At 40.9% G+C, this 12,286-nt stretch overlaps 1 protein-coding gene across 8 annotated transcripts in view; it reads left to right on the top strand.

The window, feature by feature from the left end:
* The window catches only part of GALNT9 (polypeptide N-acetylgalactosaminyltransferase 9), a 699,106-nt gene that overhangs the window by 479,644 nt on the left and 207,176 nt on the right, over nucleotides 1–12,286 (top strand). For all 8 annotated transcript variants that reach the window (XM_039505452.1, XM_039505453.1, XM_039505456.1 and 5 more), the window contains one exon: nucleotides 451–631. In XM_039505452.1, the coding sequence (XP_039361386.1) occupies nucleotides 451–631 (181 nt within the window). The remainder of the gene's footprint in view (nucleotides 1–450; nucleotides 632–12,286) is intronic.

Genomic DNA, 12,286 nt, shown 5'->3' with positions numbered 1-12,286 from the left:
GATATGTAATGAGATTATTTATTAGTTTCTTTTGCCATGGAAGATGCATTTGACAATGTAGCTGTAGATGGGTTTTTTTCTCTGTGTTTATAATTGTTTTTAAATTGATTTCCTGAAATTAGCATTAATACATTAGTGGATAAAACATACCAGGTGCACTATTCATTGGCTAACATCTCAAGTGGGGATGGTCTTTTCAGCATTTCGTTTGAGTGAAAACAATTGAGCCTATGCTAAATGACCTCAGCTGAGGATCTAACCCAGTATTCCCAGAGAGAACATTTGCTTTGATCCTCACCTTCTTCATCCAGTCATTGTATGCTTACGTAATACAAATTCCAGAACAGATTATTATTTGCTTAAATGTTTTAAAAAACCCAAACGCATCGACACAACCCTATTGCTACCGCCTCTGTACTGTCCTTTCAATTGCATTTTTTTTCTTTCTAGGTCTAGCCAAGCCCATGGGACTAGTTGAAGGTCCAGGAGGCTTGGGCCAGGGAGGAATGGCTGCTACCTTGAGAGATGACAGTCATGAATCTGAGACTAAGTACGAAGAATATGGTTACAATGCCCAGCTCAGTGACAGGATATCACTGGATAGGTCCATTCCTGACTACAGACCAAAAAAGTAAGTTGAATCCTACATTTTTATTAGTGCAAGTGATTGTTGTTCCTCTGACCATGGTAGCAGCTCTGTATGCATGCCTTATGTTCAGAGTATACTGAAAGGTTAGCCAGATATACGTTCCTGAGTGTAATGAAAACTATAAAGACCAATTGTGATCTCAAGCATGGATATCATGTCAGCATCTGTAGCTAACTTTACAAGTAATGCCACAATATGCATGTCCATGCCTTTGGATCAGTAACGACTTGAAAGTGGAAGCTCTGCTGAGCATTGTTCAGTAAAACCTTAGCCACAGCCAGATGAGTTCAGATATTAGCAGCAGGAGCCTTTCTCTCTGCCTGTTGGATTCACATACTATGAAAGATGAGGTAGCACCAACAAATAGATGCAGCGCTGTTTTGTAGACACTGATTGTTTAAGATTGAAAACATCAAATGCTTTGTGTTTAATTGCACTTGGGGTGTTCTTATGAAAGAACTCTAGAGGCAGGGTATTTACTCATGTCTATATTGTGATGAAACAAGTAGTAAGACTATCACAGCAGGGGCCTTTAATTACAGTCAGAGATGCACTTAAGATTTTTTACTGTCTGTGGAATGTGCATATTTACACTATAATATCACATTCTTCACATGTCTAAACTGCATTTGACATTGCAATTATATGTTTAATATTTTTACTGATTTATTATAGGTTGTGTTAAGTGCCTTTCAAATCTTTCATATTTATATCGTTATGTATTCTCCAGAAAAGTCATTCTCGCAGTCATTCTGAGAATGACAATCAGTAATGTCTTAATGCAGTGAAGATCGGCAGCAATGCTTAGCTGCTCTCAGTAGACAAAACTGAAAAGAATAGTTAATTAATTTGTAATAATAATTTTCTGTTTAAAAATCCCCATTGGGGTTCCCAGGCAGAAGTGAAAGTTAAATAAAAGTACCGTATTAAGGGGGGAGAAAAGTTTAGTCAAGCACAACCGTTGTGCTCTATGAGCAGATTACAATTTTAAAAAAGATTTTAGACAATTCAAGAAGCCAGAAACTAAATTTAGCAAAACAGAACTTCAGCCTACCCACAGAGTCCCTTAGATGTTACATGCCAATCTAGTCTCAGAACCATTGACTCAGCATTCACATACTCAGATGCTTGGTGTGGACAAGTAATCTTACATTAGATAGGAGAGAGAGAGAGAGAGAGAGAGAGAGAAGAATATTGCTTTAGATGTTGCACCTGACTCAACATGTGGTGAAAATCCAGCATGGGATTCACCTGGAGAAAGGGTAAACCCTCCAGTATGGGATTATCCTGTGACCACTAAAATTATATATTAAGCCTAATTCAAACACCATTGAGGTCAATGGGAATCTTTCATTTGACTTCAGTGGGGTTTGAGTCATGCCTCTTGTTAGCTAATAAACTCAAGTAGTTAGTAAATATGGGGGGGTGAAGCACTAAAAAGGTGACAAGAAGCCAAAGCTGCAAAGTTTGGATCTAGCTGCTATACTCTTCCAAACTTGGGGGGGTTTCGAGTTGGTGATGGAGTTTGGCTCTGACTCAGCTCTACTTAGAAGCTTTGGCCATTGGTTCAGATAAGCATCTGTGGTTATTCAGACCCTTTGGGTGCTCCCATTTTGGCTGGGACTCCCATAAGATTATACTGTCTCATTAAATGTCTGAAATACTGTGAGAGCTGCTTTCTGTGTGATATTTGGACACTCTTGGGGTGGTTCTAGTTAGGCCTGGAAACATGTATATTGAGACATGTCCAAGCCTCAAGAAACCTTTAGTTTGAATTTGCTTTGAAAAATGACTGAAAGTTCAGCGGTAGGGCTGAGTTTAATCTGTGTGTATCAGAGGGAGAGTCTACCTCCATTCAATTGGCGAATTTGATTAGATTTCACTTTTCCACTACGATTCTCACAAGCAGCCTTGTTTTGATTCTGGCAACTACAGACATACAAGCACTTAAACACCAGACACACTTGGGAACTCTCACTTGAACACCCACTGACATGAAGCGTTCAAAAGTACGGTGTCCCACATGAGCCATGTACTAACACAAAGACAGGGACAAGAGCAAACACTATCAAGAGCTACTTTTCTGGTTTATCCATTGTTCAGTGTTATACCTGAATGTTGCATCCTAACAAATCTACTATGGTGGGACCGATGTGCAGTTTCATCCATACACTAAGGCTGAAATTTTCAAAGCTGACTAAGGGGGTTGGATGCCCAGCTCTCATTAGAAATTAGTGATAAGTGAGGGTTTGAAAATTGCACCCTAAATTCTTAGGTAAAACCCTTGTACTCCAAAGGACTCCTTATCTCTCTGTCTTCCTTGGTACTCATGTGGATCTCATCAGTGAGCGTCTCAGTCATTAACAGATTTTATCCTCAGAATGTTGCCGTGACTTATAGGGAAATATCTCCATTTTACAGGGTAGAATTAAGGTCCACAAATCACACAGCAAGTCTGTGGCTGATCTCAGAACCGGACCCAGAACTCCTGAGTCCCACATCAGTGCCCTGTCCTTCTAACCATCCTCCGTCCCAGTCTAACCTCCATTTTGCCCACTCAAACTCCCACATTTGCACACACAGGTAGGTATTGTGGATGCAAACTGGGAATATTTTTGATCAGCTGGCTGTTTGCATGGATTGTTATACCCAATTTATGAATGCGAATACAGTTCAGCCATGCAAATGTGGAGCTTGGAATATGCAAATAGATAAACTCCCACATATTACTGCTCCTTTGGGAAAAAATGTGGCTTTAAATATTGACTTTCATTATATTTTAACGGTTGTAAATTTCACCCCTTTTGTCCAGCTTCTGTATAGAGCTAGGATAAGCATTCTAATTGTGACTCTTCCTAGCACACCTTAAATAAATGTCCAGCAATATAATGGCTTTTCTTGGTGCATTTTCATCCATGCAATAAACAGGACAGGCATGTCTCGCAAAGGGGACACACAGCCAGATGGAACCAATGCCGGGTACTAAATTGTAGCAACTCCCAGTGTCATTCGACTGCAAAGAAATCTGCAAACCTGTGTAATCCTGCCAGCAAGCTGCTTTTCCTGTATGTTTGCATTTCTCTGCTTGTCCGCCTGCTGTTGTCACCGAGACCTTCAAACTCAAAGGACAAACAACCCTTCCCCATAAATGGGGAAACACGAACTCAGCACAGAAGCAGGCAGGAGTTTTTCCGGCATTTTATTTTCATGTGCCAAATGGAATTAATTACAGTAAATAGTTCACTTGAAATTACATTTCCCTTGATTGCAATAAAAATCACCTTTTGACCTAAGCATGGTGTAGGAAGCAGATCTCAACTCTTGTCTTCTCTTGGCATCCCACGTATCCCAGAGGCGGGGTTGTTTTTTTAAATGGACTTTTAGATAAGCTAATTAGATTTGATCTTGAACAGCATTTTGAGAAGTCTGATTTCACACTGCATTTCACCTGCACCAAATCTGATGAACATGGTGTTGGACTACTGACCATCGCTTAGAAAATTTCATAGTCAATTTCTATGTTCTAGCAATTTTGAACTGTTAATGCTCTGGGATGATGCAAGAATTGAATATCAGAAGTGATACTTACATATTACTTTCGAGTGCAAAATGGTGTGTAATCATCTGGATTAATTATGACTCAGGGTGATTTTTCCACACATTTTCAGCTGAAACATTTTGCATGGGACTAAATTGGGATTTCATTTTGCAGCTTGGTGTTGTCAGCGTAATGTTCTCTAGGTCTTTTAGATTTGTGAAAATACATGGCAATGCTTTAAAATTTATGGTTCAGTTAGTTAATAATGGTCCCAATTAGCTATCTACATTCCAGTGGAAATCCTGTAAAAGTAGTTATAAAATCCACATTAATGCCAAGTGGGTTGCACAGGATTATCTTTGTTGCAGTGAACAGCTAAGGAATGAACACTTTTGGCTGAACTATTTTGATCCCCCTTCATACAAAACAGACGGAAACTTCAGAAATGTTCACTATTCATCACGTTAGGCACAAGCCAAAAGAAGAGGGAATATCGAAGGAAGTAAGGGTTTATGTAGCTCTCCCACAAGCTGCTGCTGAGTATATTATTAATATATGTAGGTTGTTCACCGGCTAGGCTAATCTGTGGGCGCTATTGACTAACGCATTTTAGTTTCTCAGTGTTGTTGCAGTGCACAAAAAAGCACTTATTGTGGAAGCTGTCAGGTTTGTTGCTGCCATGAAAAGCATAATACAGACAAGTGTCTCAGCATATAGGTGGTCAGCTCAGTAGTGATGCAGGGATGCTAAACCTCCTGCTCCTTCCAGAGGGCACCTGCAGTAAAGCATTAGCAAAACTTCCTATGCCATGCTTAAATATTCTGTTCGTTTGTTGTAATTCCTACTCATGGACAGGAGGCAAACTTCAGTCTTCTATGGCAGAACCTAGCTGAGCCAGTACTGACAGTGTGGATATCTCTCTGGGGAAAATGTTGTTTAATAGAGAAATCACGTTTGGAAATACTATGCTCAAATAAATTTGTTAGTCTCTAAGGTGCCACAAGTACTCCTGTTCTTTTTGCGGGTACTGACTAACACGGCTGCTAGTGGGTTTACAGTTGTGCACAGCAGAATTTGGTTTTACCTTTTTCCTAAAACACAAAACCAAAACCCAACCCAACCAAATGAACCACACATAGGAAACTGCATACAAAAAAACATGTAAAAAGAAAGTTATTTATGTTCCAAGTTAAGCCCTGGAAAAGTTAGCAAATGCCAGTTTTACGGTTGCTCAGGTAATCTTAATACTTCCTGCTTGTGCATATGCATTATGATGCATTCTTCAATTGCATGATCACATACTATATTTTCCCACACATCTCTTGCCTCATTCAGTGCACAGATTGGATGCACAGGGTCCAAATTAAGGTAGCCCAGGCAATCCAGCATTTCCTAACTTCTCAGGGCTTGACTTTGCAACATAAATAACCTAGGTGTTTTTATGTAATACACAGAGGCTGCGTCTACACTAAGAGATGGGTGTGCAATGCCCAGCTCCCGTGAGCTTACTCGTGCTAGCTCTCATTGAGCTTACTGACTAAAAATAGCTGGGGTAGCAGGGGCTAGCTGCAAACCCACCTGGACCCTGTGAGTGCATACTTGGGGTAGCTAGCCCATGCCGCTGCTCGATACTGCTACCGTGATGAGAACTAGCATGAATATGTCTTCTCAAGCTGGGAATCACCCCCCACACCCCCCACAGCTGCTAGTGTAGACCTAGCCCAGTGGTTCTCAAACTGGGGTTCCCAAAATGTTACAGGAAAAAATTCCCTAATGGCGGACAGAGCGGTCCCTAGGGACCCTGGGCAGCACGGGGCCAGCAACCTGGAGCCCCTGGACTTCCAAGATCTAAGCAGATCAAAGCAAGCATATCTATCAGGCTGAGGAGATTTAAACTTCAAGACTCCTTATAAGAAATGGAAAGGGAGGTGGACATTTTTTGCTTTTTTAAAAATTAAATAGGCAGCTAGTATTGTTTTTAGAATTATTATGAAGAACAAGTTTAAGCTTTGTTGTAACGTGCACTGTTTGCCTGGACTTCTCAAGACCTGAATGCTTGTGTAGGATGAACTCTTTGAGTTAGCTTCTTAAACCCCTTCCTGCTGTTTCACATCTGATACTCCTTCATGAAACATAGGAGTCTTGTCTTATAACAGGCTTATTCCAAGTGATACAAGCTATGAAAGTGAGATCTTGGAAGAGTGTTGCTGTTTTCATAATGTAATAAAAATACTGTTATGATAAATAATAATTAATAATAAATAGTGTGTAATAAGCATGTCATAAAAACAAATTGATTATTTCCAAGATCACTGCTTTTATAATTTATACTCAGGTAAAGAAGAAAATCCCTGGAAATATTCATTTTTAGGAGAGGGTTTGTGAGACTTGACATTTTAGTGAAAAGAGTTCACAGGTTTGTTAAAGTTTGGGAACCACTGACCTAGCCACACCCACACATATTCCCTCTTGTCAAAAACACTTGCTGTGATGCATTATGCACACACTTGAGCAAAGTTAATATGATCCTAGAGCTCCATAAGAGCTAAATTGGCTTTTATAAGAAATTATGGCCACTAGGTGAGGATCCTTAATTTAACTGATCTCTTTTGTGCAACTGCATGCCTAGCACATTGTGGTAGCTGAGTGACAGCCATAATACTAATAGATCAGTGTTTCTCAAACTGGGGTTGCCGCTTGTGTGGAGAAAGCCCCTGGTGGGCCGGACCGGTTTGTTTAAGTGCCCTGTCCGCAGGTCCGGCCGATTGTGGCTCCCACTGGCCGCGGTTCACTGCTCCAGGCCAATGGGGGCTGCTGGAAGCGGCACGGGCCGAGGGACATACTGGCCGCCGCTTCCAGCAGCTCCCATGGGCCTGCAGCGGCAACCTGCGGCCAGTGGGAGCCGCGATCGGCCGAACCTGCAGATGGGGCAGGTAAAGAAACCGTCCCAGCCTGCCAGGGGCTTTCCCTACACAAGCGGCAACCCCAGTTTGAGAAACACTGTAATAGATGGATTCAGTCTAGCGGCTATATCAGCCAAGGAAGATATTCCGTTGTGTTATGGTCATGGATATTTGCATTGAGAAAATGTAGCCTTAAAGAGCAAACTTATTAATGCTGAAAGAACTGAAATTTTCAGCCACAAAGAGCAGAGAACACCAGGTCTTGGAGAAATTACTTTAATTTATTCAGCCCTTTTATAGAGGCAGACATTTTAGTTGTTTGCTGTTAATGCTTCACAATAGCAAAGGAATTGCATCTCTGAGGTTCTGAAAAGTAATTAATGGTTCACTGCACACTGTACCTTAGGAAAAGCTTTTTTAATTACCTATCAAAAGGATTCTGGAATTAATCAAATGGGGCTATCAAGGGGAAAGACTTAGTAAATAGACCTCTGGTTTCTTCATTCAGGGGTTTAATAACATCAACCATCGCTAAGGCCTATTGTTAGAAACCAGCCATTCCATCAGGGATTGTCCTTCAGTGCTGCAGGCCTTCAAGACTTACCAGTTTCATGGCTGCAAGAGCACACATTTACTTTAGACATTTTTCTCTTTCCTACAGATTATGATGAACTTGTTCCCCACCAAGAAGATAGCTGCATGGTATTAGCGTGGTGGGTGTCCATTGATAGTTTTACTGGGGCAAATCACACTTTCAGTTTATCTGAGTGCCATGGAAGACAAGAAGAGAAGTTTTGGTCTATGGGTTTCTGCCTGAAGGCCTGTACAAGGAAGCTGTTCTTGTGGCCATCTGCATTAGAAGATGTATTGGAGCAGGGATGGAAGATTATTTGCTTTCAGAGAGCATTGAGTAGATTACCCACTATTGTAAGATCAATTATTGGGGAGAGGCAGATCCAATGTTATAAAGTTTTCTTCACCTGCACTGTTCTCATGCCTCACTTCTGGAGTAGTCTGGTGACCCCAGGTCTCCATCCCATAGGTTGGGGAAAGGTGATTAAGATAGTTCACGTTAAAATGCATAATTTAAAAATTTTATGCAGATTGGGCAGTATAGATTGAAGTACAGGATTAACAATCCCCCAGTGTGAAACAACTTTTAATCTGGCACAAATCTAGATCTGGTCAGGACCAGAATTTCCCATGGAATGGAAATTCTGAAATTAAAAAAAAAAATCATTGTGATTCTGAACAAAACGCTGACATTTTGAAATTTCCCTCAAAACGAAAATTCCAAAAAGTTTAGATTTGGGACCATCAAAATGTTTAGTATGTATGAATATGAAATAGTATGTATTAAATACAATAATGTTAAATTATATATATATATATATATATATATATATATATAATTAATGTTTTAATGTAATATAAAAGTAAAAAAAATCAAAAACGTCAAAATGAAACATTTTGACTTTTTCCAATTTAAAAAAAAGTCATTAGAATGAACATGTACCTGCACAACTTTTCAATTTTGACTCAACTGCATTTTTTGATGGAAAACTGTTCTGTCAAAGTTTTCAACTAGCTCTACATAAATCCAAGGATAATTGGCTAGCTCTTTATGAAGCATTGCTTAGACCACATTTGGAGTATGATGTCCCATGCTGGCCAACCTATTCAACTTCAGATATGACCTTGTTAAAACAGAGAGTATATAGCATAGAGTGTCCAAGATTAAAAGTGGAATAGACAGAATTACATAGGAGGATCATGACAAATTGGGATGATTTCTGTTTGAGGAAAGATGAGTGAGAAGTGACATGGTTAAAGTGTTTCAACCAGATTCAAAATCCATGCCCCGACAGAGATTTTTAATACCCCCTAATGCTAGGATGGTCCAGGGAACTTTTGCTTTTGGAAAATTTTTAAAACCCCGAAGGAGGAGTTGGGGGATGAATCATCCTTATCTGTAGTTTGGTTAGTGTCCGAATTAAAACAAGGCTTTTCCGATGGGGCTGTTTTTAAAAGCTGTGGTAGGTGGGACTGTTCTCTTTCTAATTTACATAGAAAGGCCCAAATCCTCAGTAGGTGTGGGTCCCCATAGGTCTATTGACTCCAATTTACCCCAGCTGAGGATCTGGCTCAAAATACAGACCAGATACATTAGTGCAGGGATGCTTGCACACCCATTGTATTGTGTGTACATAGCTGATGCCAAGGCTTTTGAATAGGTACATCTTGCCCAACTTTCATCTGTCTTTCCATCTTGCCTGAGAGTAGAAGAGAACAGAGCCACTGAGTTAAGTAAGGTCCTCTGCTAGTTCCCTCCTCAGGGATCTAAGGTTCTGGACAACTACTGCGCAGAGTGCTTAGCTTCGTAATTCTCACTCAGCTCATTTGGGATGTCAGTTGACAACATACATTTGCTCATGCTGCTGCCTCTGGGCCAACTGGACTTATTCTGCTATCTGTGCATCCCAAAGGGTTAGCGCTGCGTTTTGAAAAGCATTTCTTATTTGACTTGCAAGGGAGTCCTAGCTGGAGCAGGGCAAAACCAAACAGGAGCAAAATTCACCTCATTTCACATTTTGTTCTGAACATGAAACTCTCCATGATTCTCACACACATTTCTAACCAAGGTTTGCGTGGACCTGGGAGAAGACTTGGGCTGCTGGTCCAGGAGTCTCATGTACACACAACTGTCCTATGCACCATTAGGACATGAGACCTTCCCTCCTTGCAACTATAAGCTCTAAGCAAACCCATGGGAAGCCTCTCCCTCTACCCCCACTTACATTTAGATATCTTTAGGGTCCTGCAACTCTACTACCCCCGCTTGTACCCTGAAGACCAGCTCGTCCACTTTTCCCATCTTCCCGGCAGGGTAATAAGGAGGCCAGTGCATAGGAAGTCTCCTCTGGTTGCTCAGATCGTTCTTCCTTATCCGTTGGCAATGAGTCAGGTATCAGTCTTGCTCTCCTTAATGTGGACGCTCTGCCTGGGACCATGAGATACCTCAGTCTTCGCCAGGGTAATAATATGGAACACTTCCCATGCTGTTTCCTACCCCACTGCCCTAGAAGGTAACGGGACAGGCTGCCCTCTAGCTTATGCATAGGGAATCCCAAGCTTCTTGGATGAGATAGGGAGATGTTCCATACAGGTCATTACCAGGCTTGATGCTGCTTGGCTTATAAGATATGATGGGATCAGAGCTCCCATGTGGTAGGGCTGCACATCACAGAAATGCTAATCCATAAGCAATATTGGGTACACTTATTAGCTCTCAGCTGTTTCTGATATAAAACAAAAGTTCTTTCTGGCTTTTCCCATTAGATATATTATTGATTCCCCGTTGTTTAGCACTAGCTAGGTTTTCTAATTAAGTAGTGACTTTAATTATACCACAAAGCATATAATATAGATCTTGATTATTAACACTGGCCTATGGGATAATGACAGGATAACTGGCAAATCCAACTTAAACAGAATCATAAAACTGAATGCACTTCTCCAAAAACCCATTCTACATTCCTATGCAACAATTTCCCCCTTGTTACGTGTTTGCAGTGTCTTATTGTATATTAATTGTCAAAGCCAAATTCTGCATGACTATTAGCTCTAATAAGTGTAGATGAAGTAGTTGCTGCATTTGAGTAGGCAGGAAACCTGGGATCGCATTCTTAGTTGATTTCAACATTGTGTTTAAACACATTACAGTTAGATCTTCTTCCCTGTGCTCTGCCCGCTCCAGAAAGTTTGCGTGATGAGACCTCAGTATGCCCAGTCCTGGGAGTAAACAGTAGCTGCTACCCAAACTGTTGAGTTAAGAAGTGTTGACAAAAGTATGAAAGAAAACCTAAGGGAAGTTTCTTACTAACAAGATCTATTAAAGAATGGAATTGCCTCCCTGGAGAAATTGGGGAAGAGACTTGCACTATAGAAAACTGGACTCAGCACTAGAAAATATACTACACTGACAATTTTTAATGGATCGTATGAATCAGTTGACCGAGCAGGCCTTTTGCATCCTTAATTGCCCTTATTCACTCTCATGCGCTATATTTTGAGTGTGACCTGCTTCTGCATGAGTGTCTTAAAGACACAATTGCTCTTTCTAATGAATGCAAGTTCATTTTTGAGAGTCACGGTAGTTTCTTGGAGTTGGAAAAAGAGAACTATTACTGTTTTAAAACAAAAGGAGTTTTTCCTCCATAGGAACTGCAGCCTGTCAAGCTAAACAAGGCACACTTCTCCATGGGCCAGTGTTCGTACAGTACATGTGGCTCCAAGAGAGTTCCCCATGTGCCAGATACTGCAGAACTGTCAGCCCACTTTTGCTGTAGTCTCTGTAAGCAATTTTCTCGTGTCCTGTTGTAGCTGAACATTATGGGCTTGTGGGTGGTAGCAGAACTTTCTGAAATGGTTTTGCATAATTCTGGTGAAAGTGACACTGTTTTCTTGGTAGTGGTTTGAAATCCTGATCCTTTATGCCGGGATAGAGAGTGAGTTTGTATTTCATTTAAACAATATAGAATGTTACTAAAACCTGGAGGGAAGGAAGCAGGAAGAGAGCTCAAGTTTTAGTGTGTTTGGGACACTGCAAAGTGTAATGTGTACACCTGCTTCTTCAACGTAAGGGCAGAGGACTCCTCCGAATAGGAGAGCAGGGAGAGGTTTGTGTATCTCCACACGTTGCTCCTAGTTTACCTGTCCATCTCCTTTCTGAGCCAACTCTTGCTTTAAACTGGCAGATGCACAGGATCACTCGTACATTAAAGGACGCAAGGACTGTGTAACCTGAACAATTAGTGCACCTTTAGCATTTGACAGGCTTTGATGAAAAGGCAATGCAGCAAATCTGTGCAGCTGCTTACCCAGCTGTGTTCTGAGCACCCGTTAGTGCCACCAAATTGAGCACCACTGATTTCCACTTGGACGAACACTACATGGGCACAGACAGCATACGGAGTGATTAAACTCCAAAGCACAGGTTACCCATGATTAGTAGCTCTGAGATAAGTACTCAAAAATGTATGTAATCTATCTGAACCTCTTAGATATGAAAAAGTGGCCTGGAAATCTCCTGGAAACACCTTTTCTCCCTAGATTTGTCATTTCCATCTGTAGGTTGGGCTGGAAGTGAAGAATCTCCAAGATATTTGGTTTTTGAGCTTGGTTCTTGTGTTAAGA

Source organism: Mauremys reevesii, linkage group 18 (genome assembly GCF_016161935.1).
Source record: "Mauremys reevesii isolate NIE-2019 linkage group 18, ASM1616193v1, whole genome shotgun sequence".
NCBI classification, from domain to species: Eukaryota; Metazoa; Chordata; order Testudines; family Geoemydidae; genus Mauremys; species Mauremys reevesii.
The sequence above is the reverse complement of the archived record's forward strand: the minus strand, read 5'-3'. Positions and strand labels throughout refer to the sequence as shown.